Source organism: Chiloscyllium plagiosum, chromosome 43, assembly GCF_004010195.1.
Source record: "Chiloscyllium plagiosum isolate BGI_BamShark_2017 chromosome 43, ASM401019v2, whole genome shotgun sequence".
Taxonomy (NCBI): Eukaryota; Metazoa; Chordata; class Chondrichthyes; order Orectolobiformes; family Hemiscylliidae; genus Chiloscyllium; species Chiloscyllium plagiosum.
The window spans coordinates 2739286-2761017 of record NC_057752.1 but is presented as its reverse complement, the minus strand read 5'-3'; the positions used below and the strand labels follow the sequence as shown (position 1 = coordinate 2761017).

The 21732-nt window shown below is 45.6% G+C and overlaps 1 protein-coding gene across 5 annotated transcripts in view; it reads right to left on the bottom strand.

The window, feature by feature from the left end:
* The window catches only part of LOC122543290 (RNA-binding motif, single-stranded-interacting protein 2-like), a 241062-nt gene that overhangs the window by 46231 nt on the left and 173099 nt on the right, over positions 1 to 21732 (bottom strand). For all 5 annotated transcript variants that reach the window (XM_043681793.1, XM_043681796.1, XM_043681792.1 and 2 more), the window contains exon 5: positions 3238 to 3395. In XM_043681793.1, coding sequence (XP_043537728.1) covers positions 3238 to 3395 — 158 coding nt within the window. The remainder of the gene's footprint in view (positions 1 to 3237; positions 3396 to 21732) is intronic.

Below are 21732 nucleotides of genomic sequence, written 5' to 3'. Positions count from 1 at the left end.
TCTCTCTCTCGCGCGCGCGCACACGCAGACCGTCTCTCTCTCGCGCGCGCGCACACGCAGACCGTCTCTCTCTCGCGCGCGCGCACACGCAGACCGTCTCTCTCTCGCGCGCGCGCACACGCAGACCGTCTCTCTCTCGCGCGCGCGCACACGCAGACCGTCTCTCTCTCGCGCGCGCGCACACGCAGACCGTCTCTCTCTCGCGCGCGCGCACACGCAGACCGTCTCTCTCTCGCGCGCGCGCACACGCAGACCGTCTCTCTCTCGCGCGCGCGCACACGCAGACCGTCTCTCTCTCGCGCGCGCGCACACGCAGACCGTCTCTCTCTCGCGCGCGCGCACACGCAGACCGTCTCTCTCTCGCGCGCGCGCACACGCAGACCGTCTCTCTCTCGCGCGCGCGCACACGCAGACCGTCTCTCTCTCGCGCGCGCGCACACGCAGACCGTCTCTCTCTCGCGCGCGCGCACACGCAGACCGTCTCTCTCTCGCGCGCGCGCACACGCAGACCGTCTCTCTCTCGCGCGCGCGCACACGCAGACCGTCTCTCTCTCGCGCGCGCGCACACGCAGACCGTCTCTCTCTCGCGCGCGCGCACACGCAGACCGTCTCTCTCTCGCGTGCACACACACGCAGACTGTCACTCTCTCGCGTGCACACACGAGACTGCCTCTCTCTCACACACACACACACACACACGCCGACTGTCTCTCTCTCACACACACACACACAGGTACCTTCCTCCCACCACGCGCAGGGTTCTGGCCAATGTTAATGCCCCAGCTAAGTCAGCATAGCCTAGGATTGACCCTTGACTTTATATCCATTATGTTACGAGGCTATGTTTCACACATCATCATCTGGGGAGCCACAATCCTGCTCTTTGTCACTTTTTGTCAATAAAAGCTCAGTAACGAAGACATTTCAAAGATCATTAGTGTTATAATTCCGTCTCGACACAAGGGGGAGTCATTGTACCATCCATATCCTCACCCAGTCCAGTTTGAGGGTCAACTTCCTTTTTCTGAGGTGGAATGAGCTAATCGAGGATTGAATTTTTTTTCTCGTCACTAATAGCCACGAAGGTAGTACATCATCAATTACTCCACTAGGAAAGCAGGTTTTTTTTTATAGACACACAGAAAATAGGAGCAGGAGTTGGCCATTCGGCCCTTCAAGCCTGCTCCGCCATTCAATATGATCATAGCTGACCATCTAGTTCAGTCCCCTGTTCCTGCTTCTCCTATATCCGTCAATTCCTTTCACTCTCCAAACAATATCAAATTCCTTCTTGAAAACATTCAATGTTTTAGCCTCCATTGGTTCCTGTGACAGAGAATTCCACAGGCTCCCCATTCTCTGGGTGAAGACATTTCTCCTCATCTCAGTCCTAACTGGCCTGAGACTGTGATCCCTGGTTCTGGATTCCCCGGTCATCGGGAACATCCTTCCTGTGTTTACTCTGCATTTACCAAAGAATAAAGAACAGAACATCACAGGAACAGGCCCTTCGGCCCACCAAGTCTGCGCTGTCACATGATGCCTTTCTAAACTAAACACCTTTTGCCTCTATGTGGTACATATCCCTCTATTCCCTGCCTATTTCTGTCCAGATTTCTCTTAAACATTGCTATATTGTGTCTGCCTCCACCACCATCGCTGGCTGCACATTCCAGGCACTTACCACCCTGTGTGTAAAAAACCTTGCCTCTAACATTTCCTTTAAACTTTCCCCTTTTAAACCTACGTCCTCCAATAATTGACATTTCTACCCTAGGAAAAAGACTCCAATTATCCATTCTACCCATGCCTCACATAATTTTGTAAACTCCTATCAGGTCGCCCTTCATCCTTCGACATTGAAGTCAAAACAAACCAAGTTTGTAAACCTGTTAAATTTTGTGAGATCTCCCCTCATTCTTCTAAATGCCACTGAATAAAGTCCTAACCAATCCAATTTCTCTTCATAAATCAGTCCAGTAAAACTTTGTTGCATTCTCTCCATCACCAGAACATCCTTCCTCAGGCAAGGAGACCCAAACTGCACACAATGCTCCAGGGGTGGTCTTACCAAGGCCCTGCACAACTGCAGCAAGATATCCCTGCTCCTGTACTTTGGACAACACAGTGGCTAGCACTGCCATCGCACAGCGCCAGGGACCTGGGTTCAATTCCTGCCTCAGGCAACTGTCTGTGTGGAGTTTGCACATTCCCCCTGTGTCTGCGTGGGTTTCCTCTGGGTGCTCTGGTTTCTTCCCACAATCCAAAAATATGTGCAGGCCAGATGAATTGGCCATGCTAAATTGCCCAGTGTTAGGTGCATTAGTCAGGGGTAAATATAGGGTAGGGGAATGGATCTGGGAGGGTTGGTGTGGACTTGTTGTGCTGAAGGGCCTGTTTCCATGCTGTAGGGAATCTAATCTACTTGAATCCGCTCACTATGAAAGCCAACATACCATTTACCTTCTTCCCTGCTTGCTGCACCTGCAGGCCTCAATTGATTCCAAGCCTCTGCTATTTTCCTTTTCAGTTACCCTGCTGAAGAGTCTGTCCTGAGGTGCAGTGGTAGTGTCCTTACATCTAAGCCAAGCAGACCTGGGTTTGAATCTTACCTGTTCTAGAGGTGTGTTGTACCATCCGTGAACAGGTTGATGGGTGGAGGACGAGGAGGAATAAAAAGCCAACCCCAACTTTGAATCCCCAAAATCTTCAGAAATCTGTGCATCTCTAATTCCGACCTCGTCCAGCATGCCTGGTTTCCTTCAACCCCACCATTGACAGCCATGCCCTCAGTTGCCTGGGCCCCAAGCTCAGGAACTGCTTGCCTTTTTCCCAGGGTTGGGGAATCGAGGACTAAAAGGCATCAGTTTAAGGTGAGAGGGGAAAGAATAAAATGGAACCTGAGGGGTAACATTTTTGCACAGAGTGTGGAGAGAGCTGCCAGCAGACATATTTCAGGCAGGTACATTAATAACATTTAAAAGGCATTTGGACAAATACATAGATAGGAAAGGTTGAGAAGGATATGGGCTAAGTGCAGGGAAATGGGGTTCGCTTGGATGGACATTTTGGTTGGCATGGACCAGTTTGGGCCGAAGGGCCTGTCTCTGTGACGTAGGACTCTCTGACTCTCTTTTTTTAAAACCGGTACCCAGCTTGCCAGTGAAGACCAAGCCCACAAGTAGGGTAAAGCTCATTGGCCCCATGCTTGTACACCTTGATTCAAACCATCTTTACCTGGCAAAGCCAACACCTCGGCTGGTACCATTGGCATCCCGCAGTATCCTGGTGGAGATCACCTGACCGAAAGGTTTCAGCATGTTTTGGAGCTCCTGCTCATCCATAGTTAGTGGCAGGTTGGAGATGTACAGGTTCGTTGGGTCCTGCTCTTGTTGCTGTGGAGTGGAAACAAAAATGTGATTCAAGAGATGCTCCATTGTGGTCAACCGGCTTCTTGTTTCCCAGTACCCCTCTCCTGCCAAGTACACTCACTTGCTGAACTGAAGGGAAAAGTCAAATTCATATTAAGGCATTGAATGCTATTAGCCTTCTCCACTCAAATTGCTATCCTTCCTGCATGAGCTTTGGAAGAGCTTCTTGTGATCTTTTTCAATTGGCAAGGCAGATATGTTGAACAAAGTCAGCAGTTTGCTATGGAAATGGGCCTTCCTGTGACCATCCCCACCACCAACAACCTCAGAAACCATTGGTTATCATTTTCCAACTGTGCACGTTGGGCTGGCTTTGTTTTAATCCCTCCGTATCTCACAAGGTTGGCCTCAATGTTAGGCAGACCCACTCTCCCCCAAAAAAAACCTAACCCAGCGTATTGTCAGATGGTTTTGCTGCTTGAGATAGTGAGGCCAGCCAATGAGTAATTGCTTCTGATTTCCTGGTAGATTTGGATGAAATCAAACAGGCGACTGCTGGTCCAGCGAGAGGTAGGCCTCCGTTTCACCAGCCTCCTAGACTTTTGAGTCGCTGCATTTAAGATCACTTAATGGTCAATTATCGGCTCAAATCCAACCTGGGACATTTCCAGTCCATGTGACTGAGTTCCTAAAACCTTATTCACACTTATTAGCTGAGCCACACTTCTAATTCCAAAACTAACTATAATTGTTTCCCCAACCAGCAAGTGCTATTCCTCTGTCATTTGAAGTGAAATAAAACCTACCAGCATTGCCATGGCAACCACATTTGACTTCAATTTGCATGCAGATGTGGGAATTGGCGGTGGGGAGAGAAGGGAAATCGCACATCAGTCCTATTAAAACATTCATCATTCTCCAAAATGAAATTAAATGAAATAACATCCCCAAGAAAAATGGCAAAAGGTAGAGACAAAATCAAAACTTTTTGTCTTGCCCTCATCAGGACTGGAATGCAAGAAATCAAACTTTGAAAGGAAACACCAATTTATACAGTGTGAGAAGAGGGTGATGATGGTAGGACAATGGTAGGCATGGAGATGCAGCAGGAAGTATTAACTGTCAATCTTTGTTAGCTGATTAAACTCAGGCCAGACAGGTGAATTCTGATTGGTCAGGGTGTTACCATGGGGGAATGCAGCAAGGATTGGCAGCTCTACAACCCTTTACCACTGTGAAAAAACAACAGAGGCCTATGTGTTAATATATGGAGCTCCCATCACATGCACAATGCAAGCCCAACTGATTCTGTTAAAATTGGATTCCAGTGAACTTTGTATATAGTCAGGGTTACTTAGTAAATGTTGCCCACAAGTAAAATCACATTTCATACTGGATAGTACGTTCTGAATTTTGTAAGCACAGGTTGGTTGAGTGCAGTTGGCAAACTGCCCACTATGGACAGTCAAAAGGAAGTGTTATTTGATATGATCTGCCAGTTATCGAATACGGCCTACATACCTGACATCATATCGGTACTGAAACTCATATCACATTACTGATTGGTGTGACAGGCAAATACATCCTGTTCGTGATGAAAGTCACTTGTGTGTTTACTGCAATAGTAGCTGCTTGAGACAGCTAGCTTCATCCATTGTTCAGATGCTTAAGACATCTTCCCCTTCCAGGGCAACCAGAGATAGACTGGGCACTGTTCGATGAAACCAGAATGCCCAAACAGATGATGCTACCATGGGATCTCCTTGAGGCTCAGCTCTTGCTAACATTTTTAACGAATACCAGGAGAAGTGTGTCTTCGGTAGAATCACCACTAACCTCCTACCTCTTGCAAACGCCGGATGTGTAGGTGATACATTTACAATATTTGAATCCACAGCACCGAAGAGTAATAAACTCCATCGTGGGCTCAAATTTACCATTGAAATGAAGCAACAAAATCAGCTGCCTTTCCTTAGATAGATTAGTTGGGATTTTGCCAATGGCTTCTCTACTACACCTGTATATCAAAGGAAGGCGATGGCCTAGTGGTATTATCTCCAGACTATTAATCCAGAAAATCAATGTTCTGGGACCATGTGTTCGAATGCTGCCACAGCAGATGATGGAATTTTAATTCAATTTTAAAAATCTGGAATTAAGAATCTGCTGATGACCATTAAATCATTGCTGATTGTTGGAAAACCTCACCTGGTTTACTAATGTCCTTCAGGGAAGGAAATCTGCCATCCTCACCTGGTCTGATCTACATATAGCAATGTGGTTGGCTCTGAACTGCCCTCTGAAATGGTCATTCAGTTGTACCAATCGCTACAAAGTCTCAATGAAATGAAATTGAAGGGTCACCTGACATCAACATTGGCACTGGAAAAGAGCAGCAGAATCAGCCCTATTGACCCTGCAGGGTCCTCCTTGCTAGTGCCAAATTTGGAAATCTGACATTGTCTGTAAAGTATGATTCCGTGAGTATGACTATGTCCCAGACCCTACCATCATCATCGCTGGATATGTCCTGTCCCACTGGCAGGACAGACCCAGCAGAGGTGGTGGCACAGTGGGATACAGTTGGGAGGAAGTTGCCCTGGGAATCCTCAACATAGACTCCGGACCCCATGAAGGCTCATGACTTCAGGTGAAACATGAGTAAGAAAACCACAATGCCAAAAAAGACCTGCGTTTATATAAAAGGTAAGGTTGCCGCTGTTCTCTCATTAGAGAGAGAGAGAGATGAGTGGTGGTGATTTAACCTGAAGGCCACGTACTTCAGCTGAGGGGAGTGGTTGAGGAGGAGGGACCTCAGCCAGGAAAGGAATTGAGCCCATGCAGCAGGGAACCAACAAGTGGGAGAGACATGGCAGACATCATCGTTCCCAATCTGTCAGCTGCAGATACAGCCATCAAAAGACAGTATTGGTAAGAGAGACCACTGTGCAGTCCTTATGTAGTCAAAGTCCCATTTTCACATTATTTACTCCACTCTATCGTTACCATCATACCAAGGACTTAGTCCTGGTTCAGTAGAGAGCGCAAGAGAATATCCAGGACCAGCACCAGGCATAACATCAAAATGGGGACTAACTGCAAACAGCATAAGCAACAAGTGATAGACAGAGCTAAGCAATCCCACAACCAGTGAATCAGATCTAAGCTCTGCAATCCTTCCACATCCAGTCGTGAATGGTGGTGGACAATTAAACAAGTCACGAGAGGAGGAGGCTCCCCACATATCCCCATCCTCAATGATGGAAGAGCCCAGCACATCAGGGCAAAAGATAAGACTGAAGCTTTCACAGCAATCCTCAGCCAGATGTGCCAAATGGAAGATTCTTCTCAGTCTCCTGCAGTGGTCCCCAGCCTCACAGATACCAGGCTTCAGCCATTCCGATTCACTCCCTACGATATCCAGAATCAATTGGAGGCACTGGATACTGCAAAGACTACAGGCCCTGAGAACATTCCGGCAATAGTACTGCTCCAGAATTTGCCGCTCCCCTAGCCAAGCTGTTACAGTCCAGTTACAGCACTGACATTTACCCAACAATGTGGAAAATTGCCCAGGTATGTCCTGTACAGAAAATTCAGGTCAAATCCAATCCAGCCAATTACTGTCCCATCAGTCTACTCTCGATCATCAGTAAAGTGATGGAAGGTGTCATCCACAGTGCTATCAAGCAGCTCACCTGCTCAGCAATAACCTGCTCAGTGACACCCAGTTTGGGTTCCACCGGGGTCACTCAGCTCCTGACCTCATTACAGCCTTGGTTCAAACATGGACAAAAGAGCTGAATTCCAGAGGGGAGGGGAGAGGGACAGCCCTTGACATCAAGGCTGCATTCAACCGAGTGTGACATCAAGGAGCCCGAGCAAAACTGAAATCAATGGGTAATGGAGGGGGGGGGGGCGCAAACTCTGCAGTGGTTGGAGTCATACCTGACACATTGGAAGACAGTCGTGGTTGTTGGAGGTCAGTCATCTCAGCTCCAGGACATCTCTGCAGGAGTTCCTCAGGGTAGTGTCCCAGGCACAACCATCTTCAGCTGCTTCATTAATGACCTTCCCTCCATCATAAGGACAGAAGTGGGGAAGTTCACCGATGATTGCACCATGTTGACCAGCATTTGCATCTCCTCAGATACTAAAGTAGTCCATGCTCAAATGCAGCAAGATCTGGACAGTGTCCAAGCTTGGGCTGACAGGTGGCAAGTAACACTTGACCACACAAATGTCAGGCTATTACCATCACCAATAAAAGATAATCTAATCACTGCCCCTTAACATTCAGCGGTGTTAACTTCACTGAATCCCCCACTATCAATATTCTGGGTATTATCATTGACCAGAAACTCAACTGGACTCACCACATAAACACAGCGGCTCCAAGAGCAGGTCAGCGGCTAGGACTATTGCAGTGAGTAACTTATCTTGTGACTCCCCAAAGCCTGTTCACCATCTACAAGGCACCAGTCAGGACTGTGATGGAATACTCCCCACTTGCCTGGATGGGGGCAGCTCCAACAAAACTCAAGAAGCTTGATACCATCCAGGACAAAGGAGCCCATTTGATTGGCACCACATCCACAAACATACACCCCCCTCAGTAGTAGCAGTGTGTACTATCTACAAGATGCACTGCCGAAATTTACCAAAGATCCTCAGACAGCACCTTTCAAACCCATAACTACTTCCATCTAGAAGGACAAGGGCAGCAGATACATGGGAACACCACCTTCAAGTTCCCCTCCAAGCCACTCACCATCCTGACTTGGAAATATATCGCTGTTCCTTCAGTGTCATTGGGTCAAAATCCTGGAATTCCTTCCCTAATGGCATTGTGGGTCAACCCACAGCACATGGACTACAGCAGCTCAGGGCAGCAGCTCACCACCACCTTTTTATGGGCAACGAGGGATGGGACATAAATGCTCATCCTCATGGCATAAAAATGAAGAGAGTCATAGAGATGTACAGCATGGAAACAGACCTTTTGGTCCAACCTGTCCATGCCAACCAGATATCAAAAAATCTATCAAAAGCCAACTTTCGCTGATGAATATACAGGTCGGGTTTCCGACAGACCCATATGTTCGAAGAGCAATCTGATCAGCAATCTCACGAACAGAGCCTCAGTCATCTGCTCACCATGAAAGCTTGATGTCGACATTGGGCCTATCAAAACTATCCAGTGAGATAATGGCTCTCCTAGTCAAATATCACTCACTGGATACAGTACATAATCATGCAAGGGCCTATGGCCATTGCTTTTGGCCCTGAACAATGCCCTGTTCCTTTCCCATTGAAGTCTACCCTATAGTACCTCAACTCTTCCACTAAAGACTATCTTGTAGTGTCTCAGCCCTCCCATCGAAGACTGTCTCTCCACCACCTTCAACTCTTCCACTGAAGATGATCCTTCCAGACCCTGAAATCTCCCTCAAAGATCACCACATTACTCCCCTTTCTCTCTATCACAGTCAACCCAACATCATGTCCCATTTACAATGTGGTTCTATTTGAGATGCTGCTTTAGTATGCTGTCAATATGGCACTCAACATCTTGGCACTAATATCATGGTATTCCCTCTTTACAGTTCCGTGTGGCATTGGGCATTGGCAGAGGGACAACCAGCCATGCACAAGAAATGGGCATTGATTTCCACAGCACAGAGAGAAAGAACTAACATGATTCAACCAACTTGGAAAAAAATGTCAAAACTGTGGGCCAGCACGGGAAGATTCAGAGGTCAGCGACAGGAGCTTAGCTTTTGTGGGCACACTAATTAAATCAGGCAACAAAACAGTTAATGGTCTCTCGACAAAGCTGTTCCTGAAGCACACTGTTTGGGAGAAAGAAAGTGGGAGGGAGAGGGAGAATAGTGAGGTTGGCTGGAGGGTAGTGGAAGGAACACTCAGTTACAGACTGAGCAAATGTTTCACTGCTGGTTACAGCATGGAGATTTCCCAGCTGCTCTGAATGACAGTTTCAGTCCTGCACTCAACTCGTGGCGAATGCTTGATTAACAGTTCTTGGAAAAGAAAAGGGCCCATTACCTCGTGTTCCAAGAATCCAGGAAAAACAGCCATTAGAGATTTCAACCACAGAGTTGGATATGTAAAAATAAAAAGGGCAGCTCATTCCAAAGTGTACCTGCCTTGATGATATCCTTCCACTTTGGACTGCCACCCCTCACTCAGCAACTCTCCCTGCCCCTCTGCCCCTAGCACTTATTTGCATCTCTATTCACCCCTTGAAACCTACAAATGGAGCTTTCTTGCTTATTTCATTTGGCTGTTTTCACTCTTGCACTGTTCAGTCATGACTGGTAATTGGCAAAGCATCACTGCAAATACCACAGCTTTGTTGCGCCTGGAGTCTGCCAGATGTCTAACCATGTTCTGGCATTGCTTTGACAATTTCTTTTCCTCCATTTTCTTTTCCCCACACTGCCAATCCATCAACTAAGGTGATACAGGCATTGAAACAGCCTCTTACCCACTGGCTCCCCATTCACACAAAGTGACAGAGTGGCAATCGGACTACTGGGAGGGCAACCTTGACCGCTATCATGACTCTTCCTCGCCTCCTATTGATAACAGCCCTGGGCTGCATTGAGCCATGGTTTGGGGAACTGGTGAGTAGTCCCAGGGCAACTCCTGACTCCAGAGATCTCCACTGGCTCGAATGCCCAAGCTGGAATCGCTGTCTTGGTGTAAGATGGCCCTCGTGCTGCATCCTGCCAGAATCAAAGCAAGTGGCAGCTGGTCAGAAGGTCGCTGTGCCAAGATGCTGATATGGCCAGACCTGACACAAGGTAAAAGTCAACAAAAACACACTTCTGGGTGGAGAAGGATTTATCTAACCTTTAGAAGAATGAGAGGCAATCGTATTGAATAATGTAAAATTCTGAATGGGGCGTGACAGGGTTGAGAATGAGAAATTGCTTCTCACTGGCTAGGGAGCTTAGAACACAGGAAGAGCATGGTCTCAAAATGAGGGGACAATCATTTTGGACTGAGAATGAGGAGAAATTTCTTCACTCTTGCAGTGTTGTGGATCTTTGGAATTCCCTGCCTCAGAGGGTTGTAGATTCGCCCCATCAATAGATTCATAAGCAGAAAAGGAAATTTGAGGATAGTGTGGAAAGATGGAGTTAAGATTGATCATTGACTATTAAAACAAAGAAGCAGTAGGCCATTCAGCCCATTGAGTCTGCTCCACCATTCAATGAGATCACATCTGATCTGATCATCCTCAATTCCACTTTTCTGCCTTTTCCACATAATCTTTAATTCCGTCACTGATTACAAACCTGTCTATTTCAGCCATGAATATAGTTATAAGGCCATAAGATGACATAGCAGCTAAATGCTGGTGGGGCAGGGAGACTTTCTCTTTAACATCCTTGTGTTCACAATAGGAATTATTCTTGAACTGATCAAGCTCCAGATTAATTTCCGTGGAAAGCTCTGTCAGGCTGAAGCTGCATAAGGTCAACAGCAAGCAGACAATGGCATACAAGTGCAGTCATCCACACTACAGAAGCCACTCTCCAGAAGTGTTTGAGATGATTTAATACACTAAACTGAGGTGATTTGTTTTTCCTTAAAAGCCCTTTTCAACAGGCAGGCCTGAATAGGCCCAAATAATCAGTATAATAGAACGTCAAAGCATTCCATTCAGCTGAGGGTACACACACAGAGGGAGACAACAAGAGCAACTGATAGTTTTCTTCACAAGAGGAGGTGGTGGGAAAAACTACTCCCCAGTTCTCAGTGCCTGGCATTTGACCAAAAGCCAAGAATGTGGAACAATTAGCAAGTGTCACGGGCCAGCTTTGTGATACTCCAGCTTGCAGAATGAGGACTGACAGCTGCTTTTCTGTTGCATCATGTCAATGAGCTAACCAAATAGCTGGTCTCCTCCTTACACCCCCACCCACTCATGAATGGCTGTCCCCTCGCCCCTAAGTGCGAAGCACACACCAAGCTATAGTGACCAGGAGCTAATCCTATTAAATAACCCTCCCAGTAAAAAAAGCACATCTTCGGCCCTGTGTTAATGTTGTCTCTCTACAGCTTTCTGGCAACAATGCAGCAAATTCCATTCCAGTTTACGTTACATGCTCCCTCAGGGAATTAGACAAGAAAGGTATTGTGAAGTTAAGAAAGAAAGGCAGCTTCTTAAAGTCATCCTTCTGTTAAACCACAACAAAACGTCAAACCAGGACTTGAGGCCTTCATAAAGAGAGAACTGCTATCTACATTGACCTTACACACCTCAAAGCACATTACTGGGCATGCTGGGAAACACACAGCAGCTGTGTGGGCACAGCAAGATCCCCTAATCAGGGAGAGCAGTCATTTAATTGATTTGGGCACTTTTTTATAAAAAATATTTCACAGGATGTGAGCATCACTAGCTGCACCAGCATTTGTTGTCCAACCCTAGTTACCCCTTTACATGTGGTAGTGAGCTACCTTCTTGAACTGCTGCAGTCCATGTGCTGTAGATTGACTAACAATGCACTTAGGGAGGGAATTCCAGGATTTTGACCCAGCGACACTGAAGGAACGGTGATTTCCAAGTCAGGATGGTGAGTGGTTTGGAGGGAAACTTGCAGGGGATGGTGTTCTCATGTACCTGCTGTCTTTGTCCTTTAAGATAGTAGAGGCTGTGAGTTTAGAAACTGCTCCCTCAAGAGCCTTGGGGAATTGCTGCAGTGCACCTTGTAGGTGATACACACTGCTGCTACTGGCGTCAGTGGTTTCAAGCCCTCTCAGCTTCCAAACTTGGAATCCCCAATGCCTTACTTTGGGAGGCATGTAGCACAGGGACCGGAGGCTCCCCTGCATCCTGTAAATGATCCAGCATGGGTGGGGAGGGGGACAGGATTAGGAAATTTGTATGGCCCCTTCTTTCTCACAGATGCAGTGTGGCCACCGATTGGGTACCCATTGATAGTTGTAGAATTGCAATTCTATTGCATCTGATCAAAAGGTATTCTTGGGGTTTAGGGGTGTTTGGGACAAGGGGACATAACCGTAAAATTAGAGCTCAGCCAATCAGGGGAATTTGCTCAACCAATGAGGAAGGGCTCCTTCGCATAACTTCGAAACATAGAAAATAGGTACAGGAGTAGGCCATTCGAGCCTGCACCACCATTCAATAGGATTGTGACTGATCATGCAACCTCCATATCCCACTACCGCTTTCTCTCCATATCTTTTGATCCCTTTAGCTGCAAGGGCCACATCCAGCTCCCTTTTGAATATATAAAACAAACTGACCCCAACAGCTTTCCGTGGGAAAGAATTCCACAGGTTCACAAATCTCTGAGCAAAGAGATTCTTCCTCATTTTGGTTCTGAATGGCTTATCCCTCATTGTTAGTGTGATCCCTAGTTCTGGACTTGCCCAACATCAGGAACATTCTTCCTACATCTAGCCTGTCCAGTCCCATCAGGATTTTATATGTTTCTACAAAAGCCCCCCTCATTCTTCTAAATTCCAGTGAATACAAGTCCAGTCGATCCAGTCTTTCCTCATACGTCATTCCCGCCATCCTGGGAATCAGTCTAGTGAACATTCACTGGACTCCCTCAATAGCAAGAATGTCCTTCCTCAGACTGGGAGACCAAAACTGCACACAGTACTCAAGGAGTGGCCTCACCAAGGCCCTGTATAACTGCAGCAAGACGTCCCTACTCCAATCCTCTCGCTAGGAAGGCCAGCATGCCATTCGCTTTCCTTACTGCCTGTTGTACCTTAATGCCAACCTTCGGCGACTGTTCCACCATGACACCAAGATCTCATTGCACCTCACCTTTTCCTAAACTTCCACCATTCAAATAATAATCTGCCTTCCTGTTTTTGCCACCAAAGTGATAAAGGGGAGTGGAAATCTGGAACTCACTGTAAAAAGTAGTTGAGACTGAGGGTGAAGTAAAAATAATAAAATTAAGATCAACAGACATTTGCAAACCATGAATATTGATGCAGTAGATGCAGTAAAGATACAGATTGGCCATGATTTGAATAAATGGTGGACAGATCAGGCTCTTCCTATATTGTCCCCGAATGACATACCATGCTGAAGTGGGCCCCTTTTTTTTATTGTTCTTCCATGGGTTGTGGGCATCAGTGACAAGCTCAGCTGTTGACCTGAGAGGATTGCTCAAAGGGTGGTTAAGAGTCAGCCACATTCCTGTGGGTCCGGAGTCACATGTAGGCCAGACTGGGTAAGGATGGCAGAATTCCCTTGGCATTTCACATCAGTGAACTAATGTACAGATATTTCACAGTCACCATCATTGATGTCTACCTTTTATCCATGATTTGGAGATGCTGGTGTTGGACTGAGGCGGACAAAGTTAAGAATCACACAACACCAGGGTTATAGTCCAACAGGTTTATTTGGAAGCACTAGCTTTCAGAGCGCTGCTCCTTCATCAGGTAGTTGTGAAGTAGAAAACCTTTTGCTATAAATTCTGTGTCTTACGATCTTATACTCCACAACCACGTGAAGGAGCAGCACTTCGAAAGCTAGTGCTTCCAAATAAATCTGTAGGACTATAACCTGGTGATGCGTGATTTTTAACTTTGTACCTTTTATCCGTTAAATTTAACTTCCACCAGCTGCCACAGTGGAGTTTAAACCTATGTCCCGACAGCATTAATCTAAGTTGCTAGGTTTACCAATCCAGTGATATTACCATAATACCACAATCTCACCACTTCACAGGACTGTAGCTTGTTACACGTCTAGTGGCTGGCTCACACTCAAGTACTCATTTCTCTCCTACTAGCAGTAACTATTGGCATAGGGTGAACATCTCAGGACGAAAATTAGATATGGCAAATGAATGCTCACATCCCAAAGACAACTTTGATAACCTCACAATGACCTGTACGCAAGGGAAAGAGGATTAAAAACTACATGGGTTTCCTGCTCTGATCCCTAAATAGAGAATGCTGGAGAAACTCAGCAGGTCTAGCAGCATCTGTGGACAGAGGAAACAGAGTTTCATTCAGTGTCACCAAGATCTGGTCTCTACATGCGTCGGGGAAAACTGTTTTCTAAATTGTGCTGTTATCCATTATGTCACAATAGTTGTGTAACTGGTGAGCCTGGGTTGTTAACCGTATTGAAGGTTGAGATAGATTTTTAATCAGTAAGGGAAATCAAGGGTTATGGGGTAAAGGCAAGAAAATGGAGTTGAGGATCATCAATTCAGCCATTATCTCATTGAATGGCAGAGGAGACTCAATGGGCTGAATGACCTACTTCTGCTCCTATGGTCTTATGTAGTTAATGTCTCAGGTTTGGGGTGGGGAGAACACAGAGGAAGATCTGTGATAGGGCAGGGGAGGTTAATGACAAAAGTGTTGATGGTGAAAAGTCAAGTGAGTTGTAACGGGATAAGTAAAGATCTGTCGAAAGAAGGGGTGAGTGATGAATAGCTATCGACCAAAATGAAAAATAAAGGAAAAATGAGAGCAAGACTGAAACACACAAAGATAGAATAAACAAGATGGGGAAGGCAGGGGTTACTATTTGAACAAGCTGAACTCCATATCAAGTCCAGAAGGCTGGATTGTACCTAATCAGAAAACGAGGAGCCGTTCCTCAAGCCTGCATTGAGCTTCACTAGAACAGTGCAGTAGGCCAAGGACAGAGAGGTCAGGGTGGGGGCAAGACGGGGGAAGGAAAATGATGGGGTTGTGCTTGCAGATTGAGCAGAGGTGTTTTGCTAAGCAGGCGCCCAGTCTGCATGCGTTCTCCCTGCAGTCGAGGTGACTGTGTTGAGAGCAGCAAATACAGTGGACTAAATAAAAAGAAATACAAGCAAATCATTTTAATCTTGACTGGAAGGGTTTATGATCCAATCCAATTTGAGGCGCACAACTTCCATCAAGGCCCAGGCAGCTGGAACCAAGAAAAACAAGGCTCTCGGTTTTGAAAACTTTCTGTTCAAAACATGTTAGCAACTGAAGCATGAGCAAAGTCATGAAGTGAGCATTTGCTTCCACCTAATGCCAACGGCCAATGACCTCTGTGTGACAAGACCCTCTCTTCAATTTATTTCAAAACCAATCTCCATACATCACATGTGACAACATTCTTGCAATATCTGAGGTAGCAGAAACTAATTAATGTGTGTTTTTGTCAATTCTGGATCTAACAAGGATGGGGAATGGAGGCCTTTTCCAATTTGGGGAATGTGTTAACGACATTGAGCACACCCATGTGGGCCATGCCACCTTGAGATGGAGATGTTAAAGCTCCCAACAACCGGAGGAACACTCCCTCCGCCGGCTGCAGCAATATGACTTTTTCAAACCGCTATTTCATTCACTACCTCACCAGCCTGCTAACCTGTTATGGTGAGAAAGCTGTCCAGCCTTTTTGACCAGATGGTTAAGACAGCAAGTCATTTACAAGAGTGGCACCATTCACTAGGCCAGGAGTTCAACTGTCAGGTTAGCAGGTGAAGAATGAACATTTTTTCCTAAACGGAAGTTGAAATTCAAAGCTCAAAAAGGATCCGCAATTTTGAGATTCAGCTGTCAGCTTTGATCTGTGAAAATGACATTTTGAACACAAGGATCTATAGACCACTGATTAACCTTGCACCATCAACTGTCTTACTAAAGCAACTGCTTATATCGAGGTGTTATGTCTTCAATAACATTTGCCTGGTTGCTACTGGTACTGAGACCGAGCAGAATGAAAGGTCAGGGAGATTAATAATTTGCCATTTACTATATCAAGTTACAGACTATAAAACATGATCTTTCATTTTCTGCAGCTCCACAGAACTACACAATATTATAGCAAAAAGGCACATGAAAACTACCTTTGGCATCACACAATCTATTCAGGGGTAGGTACACAACAAGCTTCACTGTGTTATTATTGACAGTGCAACATATTGAACATTTTAAAGCATGAATAGAAACTAGGAAGACAGAGGCAAAATTAAGTTACATTTTTCTTACGTTACAGTATAGATTCTCTCATCACTAATACGTGGTGCCTATAGACGTATGACTCACAATCTGAAACATTTATTAAATTGCTCCAGAAGTCTGGGAATATTTAAATAGGAGCCAAAAATAAGACATATTAAATAGACAGCAAGACAACCTTTGCAAAATGAAAATGTTAATGCAGGCTGCCACATTTTGTTCACAAAATACAGAAGTGTGACCTCGAAGGGCCTTCTGGAGACAGAAGCTTTTTCTGGATGTGTGAAAAGCCCACTCAGAACAAAGATCCCAAGAGGCAGAGGCAACATAGTGGTCTTTGCAACAACTTGCTGCAGCTCCCAGTTTCCACAGTTCATTGCTTGACAGTGTTTTGTGCAGGCACAATGCAGTGGAGGTTTGCGCATCTGTCATCGTGCTATCAGATCTCTGCCAGCCCATTAGTGCGAAAATAGCGCCTTACAATGCACGAGGTGGAGAGCAGAAGTAATGCTTAGCGCACAACGAGGAAAGTCCTGCCAGCAGTGCCAACTAACACAGTGTGGACGGGTCAGCTGTCATTGTAGTTTGTATCTACTGGACACTTGAGTTAGAACTGCCCAAACCCCTTTCCCACAGCGAGCAAAAGCAATAATTTTCATGAATCCTGGCTGGATTTAATACAAAGCCTTAATGGTGAAAGGGAAGTCTGCTGAAACCATACACAAGCAAAAAAAAAAATCAAACAACAACTCGTATTTATAAATTTTATTTTTAATCAAACTGCTCAAAGCTTCCAGGGCAGGTGGGACTTGAACATGAGCCTCCTGGCCCAGAGGCAAGAACATTATCACTGCACCATGAGAGTCCTGGCTAATTTGCATTTATATTCTGTCTTTTGTGCAGCAAACCATCCCCAAAATGCTCCAAACAATGCAAACAAACTTTGACCATCAGCTATAGAGCAGAGATTTGGGAGGTGATCAAACATTTGGTCAGAGAGTCTTAAGGTGCACCTTAAAAGGATCTCCTCCAAGAGATCCGCAGGCAGGGAGGGTCAGGATGGGAGGGCTCAGGAAGCTGAAGGCACAGGCACCAGTGATGGAACAATGAAATTTGGAATGTGCAAGAGATCCAAGGGTGCAGAGATCCCAGAGGTATGTGGGGCTGCTGGATATTGCAGGGGTGAAGCTATGGAGGGAGTGAAGGACTCAATATAATGTGAGTTGCTCGAGATGCCTCTTGAGCTTTTTCTGAAATGATGTCAGTTCTGTGAGATCCTACCTCACCCTCAACACAATCCTACCCTCCCCACCCCCAAATCACCACCACCATCACCACCATGACACACACAACCACCTGAGATTGACAGGCCTCATAATGCCAAAAGGATACCAGGCCTAATGCTGGTACAAAAATTAAATGCCCAACAGGACTAGACAGGGCAAATGCAGCAAATATGTTCCTCAATGACCAGGGAGTCTAGAACCAGGGGTCATAGTCTAAGGATCGGGGTAGACCATTTAGGACTAGGATGAAGAGCAATGTCTTCACTCAGAGAGTGGGGAGCCTGTGGAATTCTCTGTCATAGAAAGTTACCAAGGTCAAAACATTGAATGTTTTCAAGAAGGAGTTAGATATGGTTTTTAGGAGCTAAAGGGATCAAAGGGTATGGAGACAAAGTGGGAACAAGGGACTGAGTTGGATGATCAGCCATCATTATATTGAATGGCTTTGCCGGTCCCATTTTCTATGTGCAATCAGACCTTACTTGAGTCGTAGTGAGCGCAAATTAAGATGTGTATATTCCACATTCCCCCCAAATCACCCCCTCTCCAACTGTCCCGTGTCATGGACGTCAATATAGTCTCCCTTAAATACTGTTTATAATTTGATGATTTAACAGTTCAGAGAAGGCTAACTTGGCTGATTCCTGGGATGAGGGGCTTATCGTGAAGAAAGGTTGAGCAGGTTTGGCTTATACTTTTTGGAGTTAAGAAGAATGAGGGGCAACTTTATTGAACCATACCTGAGGGGGGTTGACAGATTAGACACTGCAGAATCTTTTCCCAGGGAATCCAAAATGTGGATGGAGAGGTCACAGCTTCAAGACAAGGCTCTCCCATTTAAGACTGAGACAAGGAAGGGTGTTTTGTGTCTCAGATGGTTGTTAATCTGTTGAATTCACTCCCCCAGGTGACTGCAAATGTGACACTTGAGATTGGGTCACTGAATATATTCAAGACTGAGTTAGACAGATTTTTGATGAACAAGGGAGTGAAAGGTTCGGGGGACAGACAGGAAAGAGGACTTGGCACCCCAATTGGATCAGCCATGCTCTTATTACTAGCAGAACAGGCCTGAGGGGCCGAAGGCCTACTTCAGCAGCAAATGATAATCAGCTTATGATCTATGAACTGCAAAATGTGGTTTACAACAATAAGTAAAGCAAAGATAATAGTGGGTGGGCATGAGGATAGAACAGAGATGAGAAAAAGGCATGGGGGGGGATGGTGTTAGTGGATGAAAGATGCTGTCCTTCCCTTCCTCAATATCACCAAACTGATGCGGATGCAGATCCCTCCGAAAAGAGGTTTCACTGCTACCAAAATAAGTCAAACTTGTTCTCATCAACCTGCGACTGCTTGACAAGGGCATATTTTATTGTTACAAGTACTCCAATATAATCAACCAGTGGATGTGGTGTAATTGTGTTCTCTGAAGACCCACACAGGTTAGTAAACAAAATTAGATTGCATGGAATTGGGGATTATATACTGCTCTGGATTGAGATCTGGCAGAAAACAGAGGGGAGGAAGAAATGCATTATTCTCATGGTGACAGGCTGTTGTAAGTGTTGTACCATAAGGATCAATGCTGGGGCCACAGCTGTCCGCGAGCTATAGCAAAGATTTGTAGGAAGGAATTAGTTATAATATTCCAAACCTTTGCTGATGACACAAGACCGGGATGAATGTGAGTCGTGAGGAGGATGCAAGGAGGCTTCAAGAGGATTTAGACAGACTGATAGCAAGAACATGGCATAATGTGAATAACTGCAAAGTTATTTGCTTTGGTATAAACAACAAAAAGGCAAAATATTTCTCGAATGATGAGAGGTTGAAAAGTGCAGGTATCCAAAAGGACCTGGGTGTGCCTAGTCATGAGTCACTAAAAGTTAGCATTCAATGGGAGCAAGCAGTTAAGAAGGCAAATGGTATGGTGGCATTTATTTCAAGGGAACATGACTACAGAAGTTGCTGCAGTTGTATGGACCCTTGTGAGACCTCACCTGGAGTACAGAGTGCCGGTTTGATTCTGTTACCTCAGGAAGCATGTCCTAACCAGAAAGGGAGTGCAGCAGAGGTTCACTAGATTAACCCCACCTAGGATGGTGGGTTTGCTTTATGAGCCAGGATTGAGGAAACCAGGCCTGTATTCTCTAGAGTTTCAAATAATGAAGGGTGACCTCAGTGAAACTTACAAAGTTCTTACACAGTTCGACTGGGTGAATGTGGATAGTATGTTTCTCCTGGCTAATAAGCCAAGAACCAGAATGTGACTGAGATGAGGAAAAGGAATTTCTTCACTTAGAGAGGGGGAATCTTTGGAAATTTTCTATCCCAAAGGACAGTGGAAGGTCAGTCATTGAGTACATTCAGGACTCAGATCAATACATTTCTCAATATTAAAGGTAATTAAGGTTGTATGGCGATAATGCAGGTAAGTGGCATCGCAGTAGAAAATCAGTCATGCTCTGTTTGCATGGTGGAACAGGCTTGAGGGCCTACTCTGGATCCCATCTCTATGTAACTAATCTCATATTGTCATGACTTCTTTTGCTGCAGCCCTCAAACCCAGACTCTTCAGGGCCTTCAATGGACATTTTCAGGTGCTTACACTTTGCTTTTAACAAATGTTTTGTGTCCCCAAGGGTTCTTGTGGTGCAGTGGCAGTGTCTCTACCTTTGACCAGGAGGCCTGGGTTCAAGTTCCTCCTGCTCCAAAGGCGTGCTGTAACATCTCTGAACAGATTGATTTGAAATTATCTGTTCTGTTTCCCTGCAGGGGCCTTGTGGTACACTGGTATTGTCCCTGTCTCTGAACCAGAAGGCCCAAGTTCAAGTCCCACCTGCTGTAGTGGTGTGTAACAACATCTCTCAACAGGATGATTGCAAAATATCTGTTCTATTGCCTGCTCTGTTTCATTTCCCTCTCCTTACACCAAATCCCAGCCTGAGACACACTTCAAGAGTTGTTGAATAGTGAGTTGAGGGCTAGAGCTGCAAACAGGGTATCCAAAGCTAGGTACCTCGGATGGCTACAATATTGATGAGAAAATAGGGAAGAAAAAGGAGGCATACGATGCATACCGGAATAATAATAGCAATAAAAATCAGAGAAGAGTATCTCAATGCAAGAGAGAGGCTAAGCCTGGAAAAAAGGCTAAGAGAAAGCATGAGGAAAGGATGGTAAACTGTGCTAAAGTAAACAGCAAAATGTTTTTCAAACATGTTAATAGTAAAAGATTAGTGAAGAATAGAGTAGGGCCCATAAAGAACAAGTAGAGTAGTCTGCTCACTGAAGCAAAGGATATGGCAAAGGTTCTCAATGAATATTTTGCTTCTGTTTTTATCAAATTCGAAGATGGTGACAATGGCCTATGTGAAAACGTGGGTTTTGAGCATCTGAGCAATCTAGTGATAAATAAAGAAGAGGTGCTAATAAGCTGGCAGCACCCTGGTACAGAAGTCACCAGGGCAAGATGGGGTGCATCCTAGATTACTGAGAGAGGTAAGGGAATTATCTGGGAAGCAGTTGACAGAAATTTTCCAGGCCTCTCTAAATAGAGGATTAGTCCCTGGGGCCCAGAGGATTGCAAATATGACACAGTTGTTTAAGAAAGGGGCAAAGGATAACCCAGGAAACTACAGACCTGTCAGCTTGACATCAATACTGGGAAAACTGATGGAGGCCATAATACGAGATAATGTAAATATACGCTTAGAGAAAAATAAATTAATTCTAGACAGTCAACATGGTTTTGGATCAGTGGTGCTGGAAGAGCACAGCAATTCAGGCAGCATCCGACGAGCAGCAAAATCAATGTTTCGGGCAAAAGCCCTTCATCAGGAATAAAGGCAGTGAGCCTGAAGCGTGGAGAGATAAGCTAGAGGGTGGGGGTGCTGGTGTGAGCTTTTTGAGTGGGGTTCTTGGGGTGGGGAGAAAGTAGCATAGAGTACAATAGGTGAGTGAGGGAGGAGATGAAGGTGATAGGTCAGGGAGGAGAGGGTGGAGTGGATATGTGGAAAAGGAGCTAGGCAGGTCGGACAAGTCCGGAAAGGTCAAGGGGACAGTGCGGGCTGGAAGTTTGAAACTAG